Source organism: Sarcophilus harrisii, chromosome 6 (assembly GCF_902635505.1).
Source record: "Sarcophilus harrisii chromosome 6, mSarHar1.11, whole genome shotgun sequence".
Classification (NCBI taxonomy): Eukaryota; Metazoa; Chordata; class Mammalia; order Dasyuromorphia; family Dasyuridae; genus Sarcophilus; species Sarcophilus harrisii.
The window spans coordinates 52303672-52329447 of NC_045431.1; the positions used below are offsets into that span (position 1 = coordinate 52303672).

At 32.0% G+C, this 25776-nt stretch overlaps 1 protein-coding gene and 1 pseudogene across 6 annotated transcripts in view; both read right to left on the reverse strand.

Annotated features, from left to right (window-relative positions):
• Nucleotides 1-25776, reverse strand: part of SCLT1 (sodium channel and clathrin linker 1) — a 180681-nt gene that overhangs the window by 77101 nt on the left and 77804 nt on the right. For all 6 annotated transcript variants that reach the window (XM_031944089.1, XM_031944091.1, XM_031944094.1 and 3 more), the window contains 3 exons: nucleotides 20437-20614; nucleotides 16063-16161; nucleotides 3282-3353 (listed from right to left, as the gene is read on the reverse strand). In XM_031944089.1, coding sequence (XP_031799949.1) covers nucleotides 3282-3353; nucleotides 16063-16161; nucleotides 20437-20614 — 349 coding nt within the window. The remainder of the gene's footprint in view (nucleotides 1-3281; nucleotides 3354-16062; nucleotides 16162-20436; nucleotides 20615-25776) is intronic.
• LOC116420152 lies at nucleotides 6729-7623 on the reverse strand (annotated as a pseudogene).

The following is a 25776-nucleotide window of genomic DNA, read 5'->3' on the forward strand; positions in this document are numbered from 1 at the left end:
ATTTGAACTCAGAAAGATTACTGGCACTCTCTCCACAGTACCACCCTAGCTGCCCTGGCATAGAAAAGCATTTTAATTCAATCTCTTTTCCTTTACACCTGGAGATCTTTATTCTAGTTGCTTACAGAATTTGTCATCTCGCATTGGAATTGTTAAATTTAACAACTAAGTGTTATGGCATTTACAACAGTTTCCCTGCAATCCTCCTACACTTTCCTCCACCACCCCCAGCAATCTTTGGATTCTTTCAATTGGTGCTTTGTTTTATATGTCCAGAAGTTCTTGACAGGGTTTGGTTTTGTTTTCTTATTATTTCGTGTATTTATGATCAAATTTGACTTATATTCTTCGAACAGACCTATGATCCTTAAATTGTTTCTACAAACTCCATCTTTGAGAGCAGTATTTTTCTAGCATATATATCTTATGTTCTTTTAATGTATTTTCTTTCTGCTCTTATTCTAAATTATTTTTCACTTCTGTGTGTTTGTATCTACAATCAATTACTCTCCTGTTTCTGTGGATATACACATCACTGTGGATAGAGAAGTAAAATTCAATTGCTTGTTTCTACACAATGGTGAAGAAGGGAAAAGGGCAGAGAAGGAAATTATTTAATAGTTCCTAAAGCCGAAATCCAAATCTCTTATCAGTTCTGCAGAGATAAGTGGGATAATGGAGAAGAGAGTAAGCATGTTAGAGATTGAGGATTAGTCTTCTATACTATTAATTCATTAGGTTGTTGTTTCTTCATTAGGGTTCTTTGTATCTTTGCTCATGGAGACAGCTGCTGTTAGCTTACTTGTTTCACATAAATGTTATTTTGAGGAGGTTTGGAGAAAATTCTAGTCCTCCAATATTTTTGGTCACATACTATCCAAATCAGAAAGATTAATTTCAACTAAGTAGCAGCATGAAGAGGTAAGAATATCAGGACACTTCATGGAGCACTAGGTACATGGATTAGCCCTAAAAGAAAGATTTTATTCGTTATATACAATGAAGTACATTATACATATGAGGAACAGACTGCATGAATCCATAGGGAGAAAAACTAAAAAGAGAAAATCAGGAAAAAAAAAAAAGGTAGGAGCTCAGTATGGTTCTAATTAATAATATGTGAGAAATGTACTATGAAATAAGGTTAGAAAAGACTGCACACATTGTAAGTATCCTGTGATCCTGCAGTCCTTCTCCACCCTCTGATAGGCTAGATCCTCCCAGAACCTCCATTAAAAAAAGATATTTTATTTTTCCTCCAGAATTATATATAAAGATAATTTTAAACATTTAAAAAATTTGAGTTCAAATTTTCTCCTTCCTTCAGTAATCTTCCTCCCTCCCTAAAATGGTAATTTGATATAGATTATACATGTGCAATCATGCAAAACACATTTCTATATTAGTTATGTTGTGAAAAAGGACATAGAGCAAAAGAAAAAAATGATGAAAAAATAAAGTGTCAACATATTTGGAGACAATCTATTTTCAAGAGCCAAGGCCTAGAAGCAGATTGTGCCCTGAACTTGGCATAATAACAATACTTTGTGCTTACCCACTCAATGACCTCACCCACTGGTAAAATGTATTATTTTGACCAGCACTAATTGTTCTCTGAGGGATTTATGATTTTCATATTAATCAATAATTTCCATGGCACCTGAGAGCCAGAAGCAGCCAACATGTTGCATCAGAAAATGATAAATCAAACCTCCTGATACTCTTAACGATTCCTGTGCTTGTAAAACCACTAAGTGAACCAAAATAGATGCAGCACTTCTTTTCCCACTAATTCTGGTTCTCTTCCCCACCTAATGACACAAGGCTCAAGACCTTTATAATTTAAGGACTATTCCCACAGGACTCAAAGACACCTGTACTGTTCCAAAAACGCCTATATGACTGAGCTTGATGTGGGAACTGATTTTTCAAGACTTAAGGATGACTTTGTTAGGTTCCACCTTTTTTTTTTTTTTTTTTTTTTTTTTTTTTTTTTTTTTTTTTTTTTTTTTTTTTTTAAGCTCATCATGTCAAGCCCTCCTACTCAGAAGACTTTGGTATACAAACTCATTTTCCTCACTTTGAAATTAAACTTGTTTGATTTCTTTTCATTTCTATTTTTTTGTTCTTGTTTCCTTACAGCCATTGCATTTAAAAAAATTATTTAGTTTTTAAAAAAATTTTCCCTGGCTACATGAAATAACAGTTTTTAACATTTGTTTTTAAAACTTTGAATTTCAGATTCTTTCCCTTCCTCTCTCCTCCCTCCTCACTGAGAATGCAAGCAATTCAATACAGATTATACATGTGTAGTCATTCATGCAAAATGTTTCCATGATAGTCATGTTGTGAAGAAAACATAGACAAAAAACAAACAAGAGAAAACCATCAAGAAAAATAAAGGATGCTATAAAAAAGTATGCTTCAGTCTGTATTCAGACACTATCAGTTTTTTCTCTGGGTATGGATAGCATTTTTCATCATAAGTCCTTCAGAGCTGTTTTAGATCATTACATTGCTAAGAATAGCTCTATCATTCACAGGGGATCATCTTACAATATTGCCATTATTTTGTACGTAGTACATTTTACTTTGCATCAGTTCATGGAAGTCTTTCCAAGTTTTTCTGAGAGCATACTACTCATCATTTTTATAGCAAAATAGTATTCTATTACAATTGCACACAATAATTTATTCAGTTATATTCACCAACTGATGGGCATCCCCTCACTTTCCAATTCTTTGCCCTTGAAAAGAGTTGCTATAAATATTTTTTGTACATACAGATCTTTTTCCTTTTTTATTTCTTTTGAGATACAGATCTAGTAGCAGTATTGTTAGGTCAAAGGGTGTACGTGGTTTTATAGAATTCTGGGCTATAAAAGTCATGAGGTGAGGACTCCTTTCTAACAAAAATGCAAAATCTCTTAGTATGACTACAGAACAAAATAATGAAATCTTTTAATACTATGACTACAAAACAATGACACAATTAAGTGTTATACAACATAAACTATGAATGCAAAAAAGAAGAGAGAGATTAAAAAGTAATTGGAAAAGTTTTCTCTAAACTGGAAAGGTATATACATTTTTTCTGGTCTCAAAATGTTAATGTTGCCATTAACTTCTATTGGCCCCAGGCACAGTAATGCTACTATTAGTATTTCTTTTCTTTTAAAATACATTTTGTCAATACATTTGTCAATCTTTCTTCAAAAAAAACCCATGAACAAATGAATTTATAAATTTTATAAATAGTAGTAAAACAGTATTTATCATACCACTTGAAGTGCGGAAAGTTCTTCTGTTAATTGAGAAATCTGTAAATGATACTGTTTTTTTATATTTGCCACCTGTAAATTAAGATAATTAAAAAATTATTAGGCTCAAAATCAAAATTCAATACATATTTTAAGTGCTGGGGGAAGAAGACAAGGAATATAAAAACTAAATAGTATATTGTCCTCTCTCTCTCTAGCAACACATCCACACCCACACCCACACACTCCCTCCACATATCCCTGTGCCTTTGGTTACTTTTGCTACTGGATAAACACAATTTAAATCCCAATCTTGGGGTTGGGGCCCAAAGAAACATGTTTCTAATATGATAAGTTCATAAGAAGGTACAGAATAATATGAAAGACATGAAGAAAGCCAGATCACATTATTGCTACTATTATTTGATATTATGGAAATGATAGACACAGAAATAAAATAAACAAAAAAGCTGAGATAATGAGCCTAATTAAAGAGACATAATATTTCCTTCCAGCAAATATGATGGTTACTTAGAAAATGATAAAGATTTTAAATAAAAATTATTAAAAAAAACTAATCACTTAAAGAAAGTCCCTCATATTAATTTTATGATCTAGTCTAACTGTCCTTTTTATCCATTTCTTGTATACATAATTCCATTTCTTGATTCTGTGCCTTTATACACTGTCTTCCATACCTGTAATGTAGTTACCTACTCAACTCAGCCATCTGAAATTTCTCTTTAGAACTTGAAAGCTCAACTCAATCACATTCCCCTATATAATTTTTTCCTATCCCTGCCCAAAAAATTACCTTATATTTATTTTGCATATGTTTATATATGCATGTACAGGATTTTGAGTAATAATAACTGTTTCATTACTATCCTTATATATACAAAGCTGAGTATACAGAACCTCACACATAGGAGACAATATATTCTTGTAGACTGATGAAAGTAGTAGAATATGAAATAAATCCTCAAAATCATCAGCCTTTCTATATATTACTAACAAAATTTAATAGAAAAAACAAATAATTTTCAAAATAATAGTAAGATGCATAAACCTTCCATGACACATTCAGGGCTATATAGATGCAACTATAAAATATGATTTACAGAATCATGAAAGGGTTTAATAACTAGAGAAATATTTAATATTCATGGTCAAGCAATATCAATTTAATGAAAATGACAAACTATCAAAATCCATTTGCAGACTTAGTGCCATATCTATCAAATTGCTTAAAGCTTACTTTACAGAAATAATACAAATAAAATAATACTAAAATTTCATGGAAGGAACAGAAAGGAAGAAAATAATGAAAAAGAGTATGAAGGAGTCCTAGAATTGACATGATCATCACTATTCCTCAGATTAAGAGAGAAGCAGTTAATTAGGCAAAATCTTTGAAGCAAATATATCTGGAAAAGTTTTGATATTCATGGGAATTGATTTAAGTATATAAAAACGAGCCATTGCCCAATAAAAATTTGGCCAAAGAATATAACGTTTACAAAAAAAGAAATGTAGACTACCAACAACCATATGAAGGATGCTCTGAATCACTATTAATAAGGGACAATCCAACTAAAAGAATGCTGATGTTTCTTTTATGCCTTTCCGATTAACAAATGAGAAATGATGAAAAATGTTGGAGAGCTCGGACAATATTTGCACACTAAAGTACCACTGGAGAACTTGTTAATTGGTATAATCATTCTGGAAAAAATTTCAATTACACTAAAAGAGTCACTAAATTATATACCTTTTGAACAAACAGTATCATTATTAATCATATACCCCAAGGATGTTGAAAACAGAGGTCCCTTATGTTCAAAAATATTTATAATGTCAGTTGTAATGTCAAAAAATTGGAAGGAAAGTAGATGCTCACCAATTGGAGTATGACTGAAGAAATTTTAGCATAGAAATTAAAGAGTATTATGGTCAGGAAAGAAATGGTAAATATGAAAAATTCAAAGTAACTTAGAAAAACTTGTATGAACTGAAAAAAGAGAAAAGTACGAAGATTCAGAACAACTAACAAGATGACCAAGATAATGAAATGGAAAATAATGATATTTGGTGAAAGACTATGAACAGATAGTTTTCATATGAAGAAATTAAAGCACTGGGCTTGTTAAGAGCTAAAAAAGGAATAATTTGAGATAGGATGGGGCAGCTAAGTGGTATAGTGGACAGGGGTGGGCCTGAAGTCAGGAAAATGAATTTTCCTGAATTCAAACATGGCTTCAGATACTTATTAATTGTATGACTTTGAACAAGTCATTTAAATCCATTGGAGAAGAAAATAAACAATTTCAGTACCTTTGTCAAGAAAACCCCAAATGGAGTCACGGAGTCAAACATGACTGAAATGACTGAACACCACAACCACCAACATGAGATAGGGTGGGAAAGGTAAGATGAAGTCAGATTGTAAAGTGTATCTAGATATTCAAGAAACCAGGTGAAAAAGTTTAGGACAAGATGTGGATAACATAAGTCTGCCAGCTTAGAATTAGTTTGTATAATTATAACACTGTAGCTATAAAACAAAAAAATAATTATGACACATGCAGTAAAAGGGTTCTTGTATGCAGTACATTCAGAAATATGAAAAGACCATGGAAAGATACTAAAGAGACATCACCTTTTTCTTATTAATTTATAAAATGAACAGGCTATTAAAATTTAATTTATACTATTTAATAAAGATTTCATAGAGGGAAATGTTATGCACATATTATTTAAACAAGTTAATTTACAAGGAAAAAATTTACTGAAGATCATTAGAATTATAGTATTTTCCTTAATTATAGCACTTGTGAATAATTACTTCTCATCAGAGTACTACTCCACATTTAATCCAGTTCTTATAATATTCTCTAAATCTTTTTAATAATCATCTACAATATTAAAACACTTAAAAGAAACTTCCTGACACTGATGGAACATTAGGAATTAGCTTATATGCTGCAAAACATTTAAGAATTTTCCAGTTATTTATACATCTTCTATATCAGTTATATGCTAATTATAGGAAATGATGATGACATTTTAAAATTGAATTTTTGTTGTTTTGACATCATTAGAGTTTCTACCCATATTCCTTTTTTACCCATTCTAGAAAGCCATCAGAGTAAAAACAGAAATTGTTTTTGTTGATGATGTCTTGGTAGTTCCTTTAGAGTTAGTTATATCTTATTATTGAAAATAAATTATTAATGACCTCTATTTGGTCTCCTATTGTATTTTAGAAGATATCCTTCTATTCTTTTGTATTGTTTTGTTGGCAAATAATTGTGTATCATGGTTTCTGATCATTTGAAAAACAGTATTTCTTCTGCTTATATTGTGATTTTATCTTGCATATTTGGTATTTGATTCTCTGACCCTTTAGCTTTTTCAAAGGACAAACTTTTTGTTTTGTCATCTCTGGAAATTTTTTTGGTTTCTAGTTTTCCTAATTCTCCTTTATTTTTCAATATGTCCTTTTTTGGCTTATTTTAGGTTTACTTGTTGACTTTAATTTTTCTAGGTATATTGCAAAACCTTTATTAAATTTCTGGAGGCTTCCTCATATTTTTTTGGCCTTTGGAACAGCTGCTTTCTGATCAGGTCCCTTTTTGGCTGGGGCCTTCTGGCTGGAGGCTTTCAGACCCTTCTGAGACTTTTGAGTTTTATGGCCTGGGGCTGCCTTCTGGTCCTCAGCCTTCTTTGAGGGGTAACTTCTTGGCAGAGACCTTGGCCAGTGCCTTCTAGGCAACTCCCTTTTTAGGGGACCCCTCTAGGTAGAGGCCATCTGGAGCTTCTTCACATCATACCTGATAATTCTGTTTCTTATTTTCTTGGCCTTTGTGACTTTATAACGGTCAAAATCTGTTATTTTAGTTTTCATTTCTCTGGCTTTGATCTTCTTGGCCTATCTTTTGGCTTTCCATTTAATATTGATCTTGTCCTTCTCCTAAGCAGCCCAGATATACGTCTAATGAGCACCTGATGCATTTGAATGTCATGGCCTCCTTACACCAATGTATGGTATGAGTCCTATTCTGATCAATAGCATCCACAAGAACTACCACAGTTTGCCAAAATGTGGCCTAAAAGAAATGTAGGTGATCCAGCCAATTTTCACATAGAATATGAACAACATATTGGTGGTGCCAAATGAGAAGAGATTTTCTAATTTTTTTAATATATGTATTCAGTTTATTAATCCTCTCCTGTTATATTTTATTAGTCTATTTAAGAAAATCTGTGGTACTGAAAAACATGTATACTTAGTAGTCCATACTACATTTGTGGCTAGAGACTTTAATATCTTTCTTTAATTCTGAACAAATCCAATAGAAAAATAAATAGAAAGGAAAATGTAAAATTGGATAGATTTCTGGAAAAATAGAGCTAAAAGACTTTTGCCATCTTGTATAAGATTGCTGACAAATATATATATTTTCCAGTACCACATGGAACTTTTGTAAAAATTCACGATAAGGACAAAGATCTATTACAAAAATTTTTTTAAACCAAAACAGTAAATTGTGCACAAAATACTATTAAAAACAATAATCAGGTCAGGGAATACAAAATGCATATGTCTAAATGGAGACAATATTGAAATCTTTAATGTGTGAGTCAAAGAATGAATCATAGAAATGATTAAATAATGTGTAAAAGAAAATCCTATCGCTTAAAGTTGTTTAGGACTTTTAAAAAATTTAGTTTCCTTATCTCTTTTGATATTGTGAATTTCTGTTTTTCCTTTGTCTAATAGCATGTCTTCTTGGATTCATTTGATGCAAAGTTAATTTTGTTGTAGACCCTCATTTATTATCAAAATATGCTTTTGCTTTTTAAAATGTATATTCTTAATATGCTTTTGCTTTTTAGGTATGGTTCTTTGTAAGCAACAGGTTGTAGGGTATTGTTTTCTTAACTAATGCTACTCTCTTCTGTTTTAGTAGATTTAAATGTAAAGTTATGAGGATTAACTAATTTTATGTTCCTTTTACTTTCTTTCTAAATTGGAGATTTTCCTTTCTCTAAAAACAGGATTTCTTTTTCTTTTTTTTTCTTTTACCCACATGACTGCTTTTTTGCTTCATTTCTTCCAAACTGTCTTTTACTTCTATTCATATTTCTAATTAGTTGTTTTCCCTTTTGTTTTGCTGAACAGATCATGGATTCAATTTTTGTCTTCTAATTATTTCTGTTCTGTAAACTATAAATTCTACTTTTACCATTCTCATTTCTCAAGTCAACCTGCTATACGTCCATGTTTTCTTGGCAATACACAGGATCTTCTGTTTTATCATTAATTCATTTTTGTTTGTCTTACAAAATTTATTCAGATATATTGGACTCACAGAAATAATCTTGAGCTATATTCCCTTTTATTGTCAGTATATTCCTTATGGTTTTGTTTCCTTGTGCTGAGGTTTTTTCCTTCAGAAATATCTGGCAATTTCAGTCTCTTTTCCTTATATTCCTCAATTACTCATATTCCTCTCTTTCCCCACTCTGAGGATTGTAGTTTCCATAGATCTGTACTTCAAAGCTCTCTCAAATTCCTATAATATTGGGGAATTCACTTTTTGTTAACTTCAGTCTTTGTTCTAAAGTGACTTTGGGGGAAAACAAAACTTGGTTCAGTTGGATAACAATCTCATTCCTTGTTGGTTTAAAGCCTTATTCAAAAATCAGATGGTTCCTTAGTTTTCTGATTAAGTACTCCTGCAGTCTAATGGATTGCTACAATCCTATTCAGATAGAGTAAGAGAGAGTAAGAGTCCATCTATCTTTCTCTATCTTAAGGCAAACAAAGAAGGGGAATGCAGCATGGAGAAAGAGATGAGTTCTGTCACAAGTGTATGGATCAGGTTATATCATTCTGCCTAAGCTTCACTGATAGTGGCAGAAGGACGGGATTGCTGAATGAGCACTTTAGGGACTTGGGATTAGCCTTTCTGCTGTTAGTTTATCAGGCTTTACCTTCTTAAGATTCTTGATGTATTAGGCTGGAAAAACACTTGCGAATGCTAAATTGTATAACTGAGCATAATTATAGTTCTTAATTTGGAGAGCTTTGAGAGATTGTGAGGATAGGAGAATATGTTTAATTCTCTATTTTATAGGTTACATACCAATTGTATGTATGAGACCTTGTCTTTAAAAAAAGCCAACTGTATTTCAGTTTCTCCTACAGGATATAACAAAATTTGTTACATACAATAGTCACTTAAATAATGGCTGAATGAATGAATAGCAGAGTTTAAAATAGCACTAAAGCTTTTCTTAGAAGAGAAATAACACTGCCATGTACTTTTATTTCATTATTTCAAACTATTACTCTTTATGAGACTAAGTGACAAAATTAAAAGATTGCTGATCATAATTCTATACATATGACAGTTTATTTTGATCAGCTTATAGTATTTAGATATGGATATCTAGGTATATATGTGTATCTATCTATATCTATTTCTATCCCTATATTTTTGTATCTATGTCTACAAAGTAATGCTGGGGATCAATCTATTTAACTTTGGGACTAAATATCCCACCATCATCATTGTGAAGGCTGAGTTAGTGCCCTGGATGCCTTAGAATCAGCTGGAGTCAGGATAAGCAAAAGTCTTTGGTCTTTATTCTTGGTCTTAGGGGTAGAAGGGAATGGACACAGCAATCTCCACACCTTTTTTCTTCTTCTCCACCCAAAAAGTAATTCTGGCTTGTCTTACTCCACCTTCTAATCTCTCCTACAATTCTCTGTATATACCAACAAATTGAGCCAGCACAGAATAGTAGGGTAGGCCACTTTCCAAGCATATTCTAATAGAGTATTGTCCAATAAGTAACTAGCCTTAAGTGCTCGGTTGTTCAAGTGCATCTGCTCAGAGTTTCAGCCCTTTACACATCATGACAAATATTTTTATTTATTTTTATTACTTTTTGATACGCACAAACATGGGGCATAAGAGAAGCCAAGTACCTTTGTTGTGAGGGCTGCCCAGTCTATTCTCGGCTGTTTTCTCTTCTGGTATCCACTTGATCTACCCTATTCTCACCTGTGGCTCTAACAAGTGGTACATGAGCAACAGTCACACAACTGTAAACTTTTTCAGCACATAGGCTCAACAAGGCTAGAGCTCTCAAACCCTTTGGTGAGTTAGGGAGATGTCCATCCCAAGAATGTAAAGACTCCCCATCCCCGGGTGGAATGGATGAAGGAGAACAAGAAGTTTCAATAGCCATGAGGCAGCTGACACAGGAACTGTGGAGTGCTGAACATGTTTACTTTCTTTTTCTTTTTCTCTTGTGGTTTTTCCCTTTTGTTCTGATTTTTCTCTTCCAACATGATTCATAAAGAAATGGGTATAACAAAAAATGAATGTACATGTATAACCAGAAAAAAATAAAACAATTAAAAAAAGAATATTTTTTAAAAAGCTGGAAAAGTTCATCAATACTGTATATCAGTTTCATGATGGCATGCTTGCCCAGATTCTGGATAATGGATAATGCTCTTGCACTTTCCCAGTGACCAAAGGAATGAAGCTAGACTATGTGCTTGCTCCCATTTTTACCATAATGTTTTCATCATTATTGTTAGATGCCTTCAGCAGGGATGAAAAAAGCTTCCAAGTCAGCTACCACACTGACAGTTAATTATTTAACTTGAAAAGGAATTAAGCCAAGGCTCAAGTGAAGGAAGAATTGATGGGCAACTTTTTGTTTACAAATGATTGGGCATTCCATGCAGTCTCTGACGCTGAGATGCAACAAAGTATGGAGTGATTCTCTGCTGCTTGGGCTAATTTTGACTTGACAACTAATACCAAGAAAACAGAGGTTCTCCACCAGCCAGTACTACAGTACCCATATATGGAAACATTGGTTCTAGCAAATGGAGACATTTTGAATGCTCCAGATAAGCATTTACCTTGGCAGTATACTTTCATGTATGTATACATAGACGATGAGGTGATCACATGCATTGACAAAACAAGCTCAGTATTTACAAGACTCCAAAGGAAAATATAAGAGAGAAAGAGGTAATAGGCTGCCTATCAAAGTGAAGATCTACTAACCTCATTTTTGTACGCCTATGAAACCTGGATAGTATACTAGTACCATGCCAAGAAACTGAACTGCTTTCATTTGAACTATCTTAAGAAAATTCTGAAGATCACCTGGTAAGATAAGGTACCAGACACTCAGATTTTTTCTCAGCTAAACTTATAATCATTCAAATTTTATATGTTGTCTGAATACCAAATGTCTGATCACCTGAAAGACTATTTTATAGAGAATGCACATAAGGAGGGTGCTCAATATGTTGGTCAGAAGACATGGTACAAAGATACCTTTGAGATCTCTTTGAAGAATTCTGGAATTGATTGCATAATATGGGAAATACAAGCAAAGGACTGCCCAATATGGTGTGCTGAAGGTACTATGCATTGTGAGCAAAGCAGAACTGCAACAGCTCAAAAGAAAAATGAAATGCACAAATTTAGAGAAAACCCTATGCTGAATGTTCATATGGACTATTTGTGCCTGACCTGTAATAGACAGAGCCTTCTGAGCTCCTTTTGGCCTGATGAACCACAATCGGACACACTGTACCTTGAGTCCAATGTAGTAATGTCATTTTGGTCCTCTTTGAGAATGAAGGACAGTAACCAATGCACATATACATAGTCTTCACACATAAGATAAATATTTCATTTTAAGAACATACTGTTATTTAAAAAATGATTTCTTTTTGGCTTTTCATTTTAATTTTGTAGAAGAGTAATGATTATTTGCTTATTTTATTTACTACAGCAAATTGAAACATATGTATTACTTCATTGAAATTAAAACTTATCAAAAAAAGAGATTTATAAGCACAAAGAATTTGTTAAAAAAAAATAATGGAAAAAAGATATTTTAATTTATAGATTTTAAAATGTCAATTTAAAAATGTTAACTAGCACAAAATAAAGCATATGCTTTTTTTAACTTATACTAATACAAAAAAATGATAATTAATTAAATCAATTGTTACAGCCAAATCAATATGAGAAATCAAAGCTAGTTTATTTGGTGCCTTAGTTTTCACCTTTCTTTTCATTCAGACTAGAAAAGATAAGCTTTCCTTAATTGTTATTTCAAAAAAAAAAAAGAGATTTTAAAGATTTATTGTGAATTGACTTGAAGTGAATATTTTCTATTTATGTATAAACAGATTGCTACTAATAAACATGTCATATAGGGATAGACAATTCATATCTTCAAAACTCTTTGATGATTATGACCTTCCAGAATATCATTCTGAATTCAGAATATTCATGATCACTGAATTCCACTTATAGAATTTTCTCTTTTTTTTGTTCTCAAATCTTTCTGAATAAAGTATAAAAGATTCCTCTGGGATGCAATCATAGAACTATATTAGTTCTGATGTGATATATTTTGAAAACTTTATTCAAAAGTTTATCTGTATGTAAAATTTCAAATATCTTAAATTTTAATCCTTTTTAATGATAATTTTTAATATGCTAAGGACATCACTAATAAGTCTAAGAAGTATAGTGGGAAGCATTTGAGTATAGTAAAATGAGATAATTTTGTCATCAGATAGACCATCTGTCCATAAAGAGAAACAAAATGAGGGATACAAGAACAGATCATAAATCTGAAACAGGGCTTGGATCTAGTAGTAAGGAGATAGATGTTATCCAGACATATGTTAGAGCTCTCTTCTTGCTAGAAACAGATCAGTTAATGATTTATTTGCCTTAATGCAAGCAAAATTCATTCTTTAAAAGTATGATGAATCAACTATGGGAAATCCAAGATTAGAATCAATCCTTACTTACAAGAAGAAATTTATTCTTGGGATGGAAACAATGGGAACTGTGGGAGGAAGTTACCACTCCCATATATAGTTTGTAATAGAGAACAGGAAAGTCATACTTTGACATGTACACTAGAAGTTAGAAAAGCAGATTTCTAACAGCTGAGAGGAAGGTTGGGTAGGCAAGTTTCCATGGACTAAAATTGTACAAAAGTCAGGACAGGAGAAATAAAAAAGGCCCAAGAATAAAATTTTGAAGTCAAAGTGAAACTATTTCAGTTAGGAAGAAAAATTAAGCCAGTGCTGTACAGCCACGGGAAACACATCAATTAATCAATTAACACATATACTAGGTCAGGTACTCATCTAAATTTTGGTGATGTAATAAAGAACAAAAAACAGATCCTGTCATGAAAGAGTTTAATGAGGAAGAAAGGATATTTATGAAATAGGTACATAACAGAAATACGCAGAGAGAATGAAAGATTATCATTATTAGAGAAGTAGATTGGAAACATGGCATATGGACAGTATTAAGACTTATTATTAAGTTATTAATTATTAAGTTATTATTATTAAGTATTAAGTAAAAAAAAAAAAAAAACTGGGTACAACTTTAGCCTCAGATCATTACAAACTGTGTGACACTGGACAAGTAATTCAAAATCTCTTGGCCTCATTTCCTTATCTCTTAAAGGAGGGGACTAGTTGAAATCTAAATTCCTTTCCAAGTTGTCAATCTCTGAATCTATGAAGGTATTAACAAAACAAGGAATCAGGAAAGACCTCTTGCAGAGAGTTAACATTTGACCTAATTTTTGAAGTAAGTCAGGGATTCTGAAAGCTTGAAGGTCAGTAAGAAGAACATTTTAAGTTGGGAAACAACCGGTGTGAAGGAATGGAAATAGTAGATGGAGTATCCCGAGAGCAACAGCAAGTAGGCCAAAATGGCTCAACCACAGTGTTCATGGAAGGGGATAAAGTGTTTAAAAGACTGGAAAGATAGAAAAGGTCAGGCTGTGAAAGGCTTAAATGCCAAAGAGAGCACCCTATAGCTGATCCAAGAAGGGAGAGCCATTGAAGTTAAACTTTAGGAAAAATCACTTTTGCACTGAGAAGAGACTTGCAGTAGAGAAATCAGTCAGGTACAAGGTGAAGAAAGTCTAAACTAGGGATGTGATTCTCTGAGTGGTGAGTGGATAAAGTAAGATAAAGAGGTAGAAACAAAAAGATTTGGCAAATGATTGGATTTGTGAGGTGAGAGGAAGAACTGGAGATAATACATACCATGGGTGCAAATCTGTAAGACTGGGAAGACAACAGTGCCCTCCACGGAAAGAGTAAAGCTGAAAAAAGGTGAAGATTCGTTGGGGGAAGATAATGTTTTGGAAATGAGTTTGAGATACTTATATAATATCCACTTCGAATGTTCAATAAGCAATTAGAGATGGGGGACTGAAGTTTAAGAGAAAAGAGTATGCAGATGTGGGAACTATTTGCATAGATAATGATAACTGAAGCTCACAGGAACCTAGGAGATCCCCAAGCAAGCAAGTTAGTATAGAGAGAATGAAAAGAGGCCAGGACAGAGCTTTAGGGGCATTCACATTAATAGATATGATATGGATGAAGATCTAGTAAACCAAACCAAACAAAACAAAAATTGTTAGAAGGAACAGTTAGCAGCATTACAAAGAAAGAGCAGAGTCATGAAAAAAGAGTGATCATATCCAGGATGAGAAGATGAGTCAACTCCAGAGGTTAAGAAGGATAAGTGTTTACTGGGGTCTATATCCTAAAGAGATCATAAAAAAGAGAAAGGGACCCTACATGTGCAAAAATGTTTGTAGTAGCCCTTTTTTAAGTATCAAGGAAACTGAGTGGATGCCCATCAGTTGGGGAATGACTGAATAATTTATGACATATGAATGTTATGGAATATTATTGTTCTATAAGAAATGATCAACAGGATGATTTTAGAAAGGTCTGGAGAGACTGAACATGAACTGATGCTGAGCAAAACAAGCAGAACTAAGAGAACATTGTACATAGTACAACGAGATTATGTGATGATCAACTGTGATGGACTTGGCTGTTTTCAACAATGAGGTGATTCAAGGCAATTCCAATAGATGAACAGTGTCATCTGTATCCAGAGAGAAGACTATGGAGACTGAATGTGCATCATAACACAGTATATTTTTACCTCTTTTGTTGTTGTTTGCTTGATTTTTTTTCTTTCTAGTGTTTTTTCCCTTGTGATCTGATTTTTTTGTGTGCAGCCAACAATTAAGTGTTGTCCAAAAGTAGAATGAATTGCCTTAAGAAGTAGGTTTTCTCTTCTTGGAGGTCTTTAAGCAGAAGTTGATTACTACTTGTTCAGAATGTTATAGTGAGGATTTCTTTCAATTATGATTTAGGCTGGTAAGCCTCTTGAATTTTAAGTTGTTTTACAAAGCTTTTAAATGGAAGAGCTTGGATTGGAACCCAAGTTCACTGAATCCAAAAATAACGCTGTTTTTACTTCATTATACTGCAAAAATAATTGGGTCTCAGTATTCTGGTTACAAATTTCTTTTAGTTTCTTTTTTAGACTCTTTAGTACTCTCTTTGGTCCAGAAATCTCATATCCATGTTCTTTTGTATATCTGTTTCTCTTCTCTTTCTTCTCTTTCTCTGTGTTTCTTTTGTCTCTCGTGTGCTCACATGCACGCGTGCGTGCGCACACACACACACACACACACACACACACACACACTCACATACTCACAAGTCAAGCAAACTTCCTGCAAAATATGTATTAAACTTTTACTGAAAATGCAATTATCTACTTATTCTGCATGTAGTTGTTCTGACAAACTCTTGCTAGGGCATTATGCAATATTTAGTTATAATGTGTGTATTTTTCTATTTTTATCTAAAATAGTAATAAAATTACAAGTCTCTTACTTCTTTCCTGGTTCGCACAGCAGCCTCTTGTACAAGTTGAGAAATTGTTTCTTTCATTTTCTTAATATCTTCTTCTTTTTGTTTCTCTTCAAGCAATGCCTTTAGAAGACAATAACATTATTATAAAAAGTGCTATTAATGGCAAAAATAGAATATGGGCGGAAATCTATTCAATAATTACTTACTGATGAAGACTAAAACTTGAGTTTTTAATTCTTGATTTCCAGCTGTCTACAATAAACCCAGAACAGAGATCAACATCTCTTATGATCCAGTGGACATTCACTCAAAATAAACTCTTCTATGCATGTATATCCATTGTTTTAAAGATAGGTAGAACTACAGGCACTTAAATAAATACAAAGTGATTAACTGCTCTAAGAACCATAACAGTCTTCTTTGATTCTCATTCCCCTTTATTTATCTAAGGGAATTGAGGGAATAGGATAGCAAGTGGTTAATTATGGGAACTGATTAAAACCACATTGATTCCATCATGTGATTCAATTCTGGATCTAACTCAGTTCCCTTTAGATTCAATTATGGTTCTGTCTTGTCCAAATTCTGTCTTGTGAGAAAACGTTATTCAATTGTGGGAACAGGGGAAAAAAACATTATTGTATTGTTTGAACCTATCTTTGCATGGCTAGAAAGCTTGGAGTACCCCTACCTGCTTATTAGAGACCCTTAATCAAAAATCTAGGTTATGGTGACCAGAAACCTAATTAGACCCAAAGACTGATGCAAGGAGCATTCTCAAAATGTATTTCAAGCAACCCATATATCTTATCTGCAAACTTACCCCCCACACAGATCAATCAGTTATTATTTCTATGTTATTTTGATTGTTTACAGATACTTGGGGAGGAGTGGGGGAACACTTCGTTTGCTGATTTTGGGGAATTGTATATGTTCACTCTCCCCTGCTCAATTTGGTAAATCTCAATCTTTCATCCAATTAGAATTCAGATAACCTAATGTTGTATTGTTTCCTTTTAATTAATTGACGCAATTTGTTTTTAATATAGTAAAGTCTCTTTCCTCTTGTATGCAGAGTCCAGTCCTAAACTGAGGAAGGGGTCTAATCCTAATTGATTAGGCAACTAGCATGCAATGCTTAATAAATCAAAGAGCTTGGAAGCTTGGACTTCTGTTTTCTCAGTCATTTCATCTTTTTACCCACTACATCTTTACTTAATATCACATAAATCTAGCTTTTTCTATTTTAAAAATAGCATTTGCATTTTTCTTTCTTCTATTGTATCTGGGTAGACCATCTTATGTGCAGACTACTATAACAGCCTCCTATTTAAGTTTTCTTGACTTAATTTTATTTTTCTTCCAATTTTTCTAGTTTTTGCCATTTTAATCATCCTTATACATATCACTGATAATGAGAAAGTCACTTTATCTTATTTGGTCTCAGCAGTAAAAGGGCCAAACTAAATGACCTCTTACTTCCCTTTCAATTCTGATCCCATAGCTTTTTATCACTTTTCATTTCAAAGCAATTTATTGGATTTCTAAAGTAAACACAAATTCTTTACTCTAGCACTCAGACTCCTGAGTAATATGGCTTCAATCAGATTATAGAGTTTTGACTGAGGACCCAACCATTCAGTAATTAAGGCTAGGCAGCAATTAAAGCAGAGAATCTTTCTCTAGTCCAAAAAATCTAAATAAATAAATGAATGATTGAATCTGGGAGAGGAAGATCCTCAGGTTTCTGGCCAAAGCAGAAATAACTATTTACATTCAATCTGAGTCAATCAGGACCCAAACAATGATCAAATGGAGCTTGGCCTAGGGATAGGATTGGTGACCAATTAGAATCAAATTGGTTTTCATTAAAGCCTGGTCCTTAAGAGAGAAATCTAGCCAGTAAGCCCCAAGGTATTTTAGGAGGGTTCAGAAGAGGGGAAAGTCGGGCAGCTGACCTCGCATAGTCTTCCCTCACAAATCCAATTCACTTGCATGTCATGCCATCACCTCCTTGATGTCATGGTCCTCTTATAACTGCCTACACTGTGAATGCCCACTTACTGTATTTCACATCTCCTATATTCCAGACAAATTAGCTTACTTAGTGCTCACCAAACTTATTCCAAGTTTCCCACATTTCCTGTTTTCATATATTTCTTATGTCTGAAATGTATTCTGTACCTCTTAGACATTTACATAAATGCATAGAAACACAATTTCTTGTGCTGAAATCCTATCCATACACCAATACACTGTTGGTGGAGTTATGAACTGATCCAACCATTCTGGAGGCAAACAATTGGAGATTGAATGGATGCCCATCAACTGGGGAATGGCTGAACAAGTTATGGTATATAAATTTAATGGAATACTATTGTGCTATAAGAAATGAAGAGTCGGAGGATTTCAGAAATATTTGGAAAGATTTATCATGAACTAATGCAAAGTGAAGTTAAGCCAAAACAGGAAAACATGGTACAGAGTAATAGTAACATTGTATGACAACTATGAATGATTTAGTTACATCAAGTGATACGATAATGCACGAAAATTTCAAACATTTCATGAAAATAAAGCTATTCATATATAAAGAAAGAATCAATTTAGTCTGAATACAGATCAAAACACACTATTTTAATTTTCTTTTTTTTTCACTTTTTTTTCTTTTGATCATTTTCTTCTTTTACAAGATGAGTAATATAGAAATGTTTTACATGATTACACATATATAACCAACTTCAAATTGTTTACCATCTTAGGGAGGGAGAAAGTAAAAGAGGGAAGAAGATAATTTCAAACTTAAAAATTTTTAATGAATGTTAAAATTTGTTTAGAAAAAAATATTAAATTATATTAATAGTATATTAAACTACCTACTCATCTTTCAAGATCAATCTGTTCTATGAAGACTTCTTTGATTTTCAGTAAAATATGATCTCTGTCATCCTCTGGATTTTCACCATAGTTGTTGGTACCTCTAACAAGCTATAGTCTATATTTAAATTTGGATACCTATATCTTATCTCTCCTCCATAAACAGATAATTTAGTTTAATTATTTCCAACAGCGTTAATGTCAGTTTTTTTTAAAAGGACAAACTTTCTAAAAGGTGGATTTTCAAGAATATAATGTCAAATAGAGGCTAATAGTACTCTACACAGTGTTTTGTGCCTTAGGCAAAATAACTTAAATAATTGCCATGCCTTCTTTTGCTATAATTAATTTATCTTTATATGAAATAACTACACTGATCTTTTTATCAATAAGATGAGAGAAAAATATATGATATTTAGAAAAATAAATAAAAAAGAATTATTACTGGTATTCTTTTCCCCGAACCAGGCATTTAAAAACAACAACAATAACAACAACAACAAAGCATATTAGCAACACTTGGATCAAACATGGTTAAAGCTGTGCTGCAGAAAACTTAAAAATAAAATCCTGTTGTATATTCTTTAACATGTTGATTTTAACAGCTTTGCAAACTAGTAAATTAAATATAAGTTATCCACTTATATTTAATTGTCTTCTAGTTTTAATCTGATATATATTAACATATATATTTTAGGCTTGATTCATCCAATTAGCAAATTTTAATTTTTAATAGTCTAGCTAATGGTAATTTGCTTAGATCTATTAAGTATTTGATAAAGTAATACTCTGACATCAATCATTTAAATAATATCTTCTTAATGCAATTCTCATTTGCACAAAGGCATTTTTAATAAATTTCCTACTAGTTTATAATTTTCTAGGAATATGAGAATTTTTATTTTCAGTTTTCTCTTTTTTCTCCCTCACTCACTGAAAATAATATATACCCACATGTATAATGGGTATAATGTTGCTTGTTTTCTCACTGAGGATCAAGCAAAAATAAAATTTTTGATTCATTCCTTGTTAATAACAATCTTAGTATGTCCCCAAAGTGGTCTAAAACATTTTAGAATGAAAAATATTTTTAAAAAATTCTTTAGGTGATAAAAAATTTTGCAGCATGCTTCAGTACTGAGGAATACTAAAGAAGGAGGTACACAAGAAAGGACTAAATACCATAACAATCCTCAGAACACAGTCTGAATTTAAAAAAAAATAAAAAACTAAATTCCTGATAGATTTTTCTTTTTATTTGAATCTTTGCCCTAAAAGTGGAAATATTAAAAGAAAAATTCCAGTTAACTGTTTGAATTAATGAGTTTTTCAATATCAAAATAAACAAACAAAAAGATTGCCTTTCAAAAGATACCTGCTTTCATTTTTAAATTCTGATTTTGTTAGTGAACTTAATTTTCATCCCATCATTAAAAGTTAACCTATTTTTTTATTTTCAAATGTGTGTGTGTGTGTGTGTGTGTGTGTGTGTGTGTGTGTGTGTGTGTGTTTTCTTACCTGATTTTTCTGAAGGTTAGCTTCTTCTAAGAGCTGCATGCTGTCCCTGGCTCTTAGAATTGCTTCATACTTCTCATTTTCTAAGCCAACACATTTTACTTGAAGATCTTTGGTCTGTTTTTCTAGATTAGCTTTTTCTATTTTTAGTTGGTCAGCTTCTTGGATTGCTGCACATAACCTAAGAATTAATATTCAATTTTCATTAACTATAAATTTAAACTATTTCATTACTTTTAGCTAATGAAGAATATTTAGAATAATATCAGATCAAAAATTTACTTGTAAATTAGTATGCACTGAGACCTTACCTATCTAGAACTCCTGGGAAATGAGTTGTTGATCAGTTGAATAGGGTCAGCTATGAAAGAGGTAACAAAGATAGACTCTAGGTAGCTATAAGTTAATGAACTGGAATACTTTTACCCATTTTTATGGAAATCTTTATATGACACAGTATAGATTCCCTTACCTTCTTAAAAAGGGTATACCAAACATAATTAAAATATTTCTTATTGATTATATGAACTATCAGCATATGTTGATGCAGGAATAGTATCATCACAAACAACCTCTCATATCCTGTTAAATGATACTATTTGGAAAAGCTTCATTGTGGCAAACAAATGTCTTCAGGTACCCTCCTCCTTCTTAAACTCCTTAAATCACATACAATTAGTTGGCACAGTGGATAGAGTACTGAGCCAGGCACTGAGTTCAAATTCTATCTTAGACACTTATTAGCTGTGTGAGTCTGGGCAAGTTACTTAACCTTATTTGTTTCAATTTCCTCAATGGCAAACTCCTCCCTATCTTCACTAAGAAAATCCCAAATGAAGTCATAGAGAGTTGAACTTACTGTTGAACAACAACAAAAACCACATACACTTATTACAGAAATAATGTGAGATTTAAATAACTGGAAAAATGTTATGTGCATATGAATGATGGGAGTCAATATACCAAAAATGACTATCTAATTAATTTACTCATCAACTACATATCAAGCAAATTACCAAAGGGTTACTTTATAGAAATGGAAAAAAAATAAAATTCATTTGGAGAAACAATCTCAAGGGAAAGAATGAACAAAAGTGGGAAGGAAATTGGCAAATCAGACTTTAAATTATTTAACAAAGCCAACAACAACAATAACAATAAAAACAATCTGATGCTAGTTTAAAAAAATAGAGTTTGATTTATATAGGTTAAGTATGTGAAATGCAAAAGTAAATGAACCTTGTGGTTAAGTATTTTCTAGAAACAAGGACCCCATATACCTGGGTAGGGACTCACAAAACTGTTCTGGGTAACCAGAAAGCATATTACAGAAATTAGATTATATGCCAACACCATAAATTGTGATGTATCCATATTGTCTATCATATATTTCAAGATGCACTCCATATGAATATATGGCTTGATATAAAAATATATTTTAAATAAACTAAAGGAACAAAGAAGAATTAGTTCAGATCTAGAATTAGGGGAGGTATTCATGACCAAATAAAGAACAGAAAAGCACTGAAAATAAAATAGACAATTTTGATGACATGAAATTTAAAAATTTTCATACAAAACCAGTACAACTAAAGTTACAAATGAAACAATAGTTAAAATATAAGGAAAAAATCCTTATAGCAAATTTCTCAAATATATTCATAATTTCATAAACACATATATGTATATACTTCAATATTTGTTCAAGTTTGCAAGAATAAGAGTCACCTCATCTGATTTGGTTGAAAGATTTTTTTTTAATTAAATCCATCTTTCTACCCATTTTCCTTTCTTCTTAGGGGTACCACTACCCTTGAATCTTTCCTCTTCCCTTGCTACCTCTTTCCTTGCTACCAATTGTCAATGTTTCTCAGTTCAACCTTCAATCACTTCTCTCTACCTATCTAATCATTATGTTACTACAAGGCTTCAGCACTTCTACTTAAGCTATTTTTATAACTTCTTAATTGGTCTACTTGTTTGCAGGCTTTATACGTCTCCTATCCATTATATAAAAAAATTCCATTTTACAAAATTTCAATCGTGATAAAAAAAAAGGTGACTTTCCATATACAAAACAGAAAAAGAAAAAAAGGAATGAATATAAAAGCCTTAATTTATATTTTGTGTAACTTTTTTCCTCTTATAACAAATTTAACATGTTATTTTCAAAGCTTCCCACTTTGTTTCCTACTGATGTTCCTTCTGTTCTCATCTCATCTCATCTTTTAAAACTTCACATGCTTCACTAGCATGTTATTTTCACTTTGGGGATTTTTTTTCCTTTTCATAGTTTTTCCCCATTTGTTTGATTTTTCTTTCACAACATAACTAATTTGGAAATATTTTCAAATTATTGTACATATATAACCAATATCAGGTTGCTTGCCATCTTGGGGAGGTGGAAGAGAAGAAAGGGAGAGAGAAAAAAATTGGAACCCCAAATATTAGAGAAATTAATGTTGAAAACTATCTTTACACATAATTGGGAAAAATAAAATACTATTAAATGGGGGAAAATACTTCATTGACCTTTTTTATTTTTAATTTTTTTTTAAACATCATTGGTAGTCTCCTTTATTTCTCTAACCCCTCCCACTAAAGAAATGGGAAAAAAAAATCACTCTCTCAAATCTATACATTGGCTGTATCCAAAAATGCCTGCTTTATATTAGGCCTTGAATTCATCACCTCTATATAAGGAGGTAAGTACATATTTTATAATTAATACTGAATTATTGTGGCTAGTAAATGAACTGATCAGATGTCTTATTTCTTTTCTTAGATTTTTTTCCTTAAAATTATTATTATATAATTGCACTCTAGGTTCTGCTCATTTTATGCTTTTCATCATATAAGTTTTTCCCAATTTTCAGTAAAACTGTCCCTTTTGTCATTTTTATAGTACATAAAATCTATTTCATTCATGTATCATAATTGGTTCAGTCATTTCCCAATTAATGAGTTCAGTCTTAATTTATAATTCATTGCTACCACAAAAGGAGCTGAGGATTTTTTCTGCATATGATTCTTTTTGCTCTTGTTTTCATCTACGGCAGATGGAAGTACCGTGGATAGAGGCCTGGACTTGGGAGTCAGAAAGATATGAGTTTAAAACTAGCCTCAGACATTAAATTAACTAATGTGGTCCTAGACTAGTAATTTAACTTCCGTTTGTCTTGTTTCTTCTATTGTAAAAGGGGAATAATAATAATAGCATCGACCTCCCAAAAAGTACATAATAGGTCCCTTCCTCTTCTCCTTTCATTTCTTTGAGGCAGAGGCCTAGTAGTGATATCATTACCTCAAAAGTCACACAATCAAAAATGATACTTTTGACTTTTGTGGTAGGATTTCGAATTGCTTTCTAGAATGCCAGACCAATCCAAAATTCTACTAACAACATACTAGTGTGCTTTTTCTCCCTAAATCTCTACAAGAATTATCATACTTTTTTTGGTTTGTGCCTTGAATTGGTAAAATAATGGAAACTAAGAGTTAATTTACATTTCTTTGATTATAAATGATTCAGAGAATTTTTTTCTTCCCAATATGGCTGTATAAAGCTTGAATTTCTCTTTGAGAATTGTTTGCTTGATTAGAGATTTTTTTCAGAAAGGCTTAAATCAGCTCAATATATTTATATCTATAGATATAGATGTTATATAATAAACACATATATTATATCTAATAGAAATATAGAGATTATAATATACATATATTATATCAGAACTTTATTAGAGAAATTTGCTGAGATCTTTTTCCCAATAATCTATTTGCTTTCTTTTAAGTTAATTTTGTAAGTTTAAAATTTCCTAATTTTATAAAACTAAATTTGTCCATTTTAACATCTATAATCTTTTCTATCTCTTACTTGGTCATGAACTTTTCATCCCCACTATACTCAATACAACAGGAACTCTAAACATTTATTGAATAGATTTCAATTTTATAGTAATTGGGCACAACAATGCTCAAAAAATTGGGAATCATATTCAGTCAGGAAGTCATTTTTTCCTATCCTGTCTACAGGAATTATAAAATCAATGGAATTTACTAACTTATTGCCTAACCTCTGCCAATCAAGGTACAAATTTTTTCATATTCTCACTTGAAGAGAGCTTCTAAAGTATATAAATTTGCCAGATTAGAATAAAATTATTCTTGCCCAGGAGTCATAAAATGAATTTTTTTTTGTTTTGCAAAGATGTACACAAACATGTCTAGCATAATGTAATGAATAAGGGCCTATGGGTTGTGTTCTTATCACTAATTACATGAAAATGACAGGTCATTCTATCTCCTTGGGTCATAATTTCCTCATTTATAACATTAGAGAATTAAAATAGATAAGTTTTAAGAGCTCATTCTATGATACATAATTAAAAATCAATAAAAAAACCCAAGCACTGATAATGATTTACTGAAAGAAAAAAAAAAAAAAGTAAAGACAAGTAAAACATACTTGTCACTTTTCAGACAAAAGGTGATTTTCAAGATGCAACTTTTTCAAGGTCAAAAATCAAAGAACCGATTCTAATAATGTTTAGTTATAACAACTAAAACCATGGATTAAATCATTTTTGGGGAAATTATATAGCATGTACAATGCCAACTCTGTGTCTACTACTATGTTAAATATAAGGAAAGATTACTTGATTATTAATTTTAATGTCATCTCAGTGTTCACTTAAACAGTGCTGACAACTGGACTTTCTTTAAATCATTTTGTCTTTCATGTAAGTATACCCACCAAGGTATTTTTTTTCGTAAAAGAGAATTCAAGCTGTATCATGACTGAAATTTTTAAAAAGCTTTCAACAATGAAACAGTGCCATAAATTCCAGGAACAAGCAAGAAGTATTGTGAGTTAGTACTATTGGAATAAAAAAAATAATGAAATTCATTTGTATGGATTTGACCATGAATATCTGGCAGTTAGGCTAGAACCATAAATGAAAATATGTTCAGGGTTTTTCTCCTTCAGGTTAATTCAAAAGATTTTAGGAGAAAAGAAAAACAGATAAATAAACCAAATGATCGTGCTAATCTTTAGAATGAAAGAATGTTAGTAATATCAACATTTTGCAATTAAAAACTTCTTTCATAAAGAAGGATTTTCAATATGTTACAAATCAATAAATTCTCAATATGTGCATAGGAAAATTACCCTAATTAATAGAAGCAAAAAAGAATCTGAGCAGCCTTCAAATCAGCAATAGATCTAATTAAACCTTGTGACCCTGACAATGGGAAGCAGGAGACCCCATCTCCTCCCAATCCTGCAAAAAGTCACCCTAGTGGCCCAGTGGGAGGAGTTTTGGACTCAAGATACTGATTGAC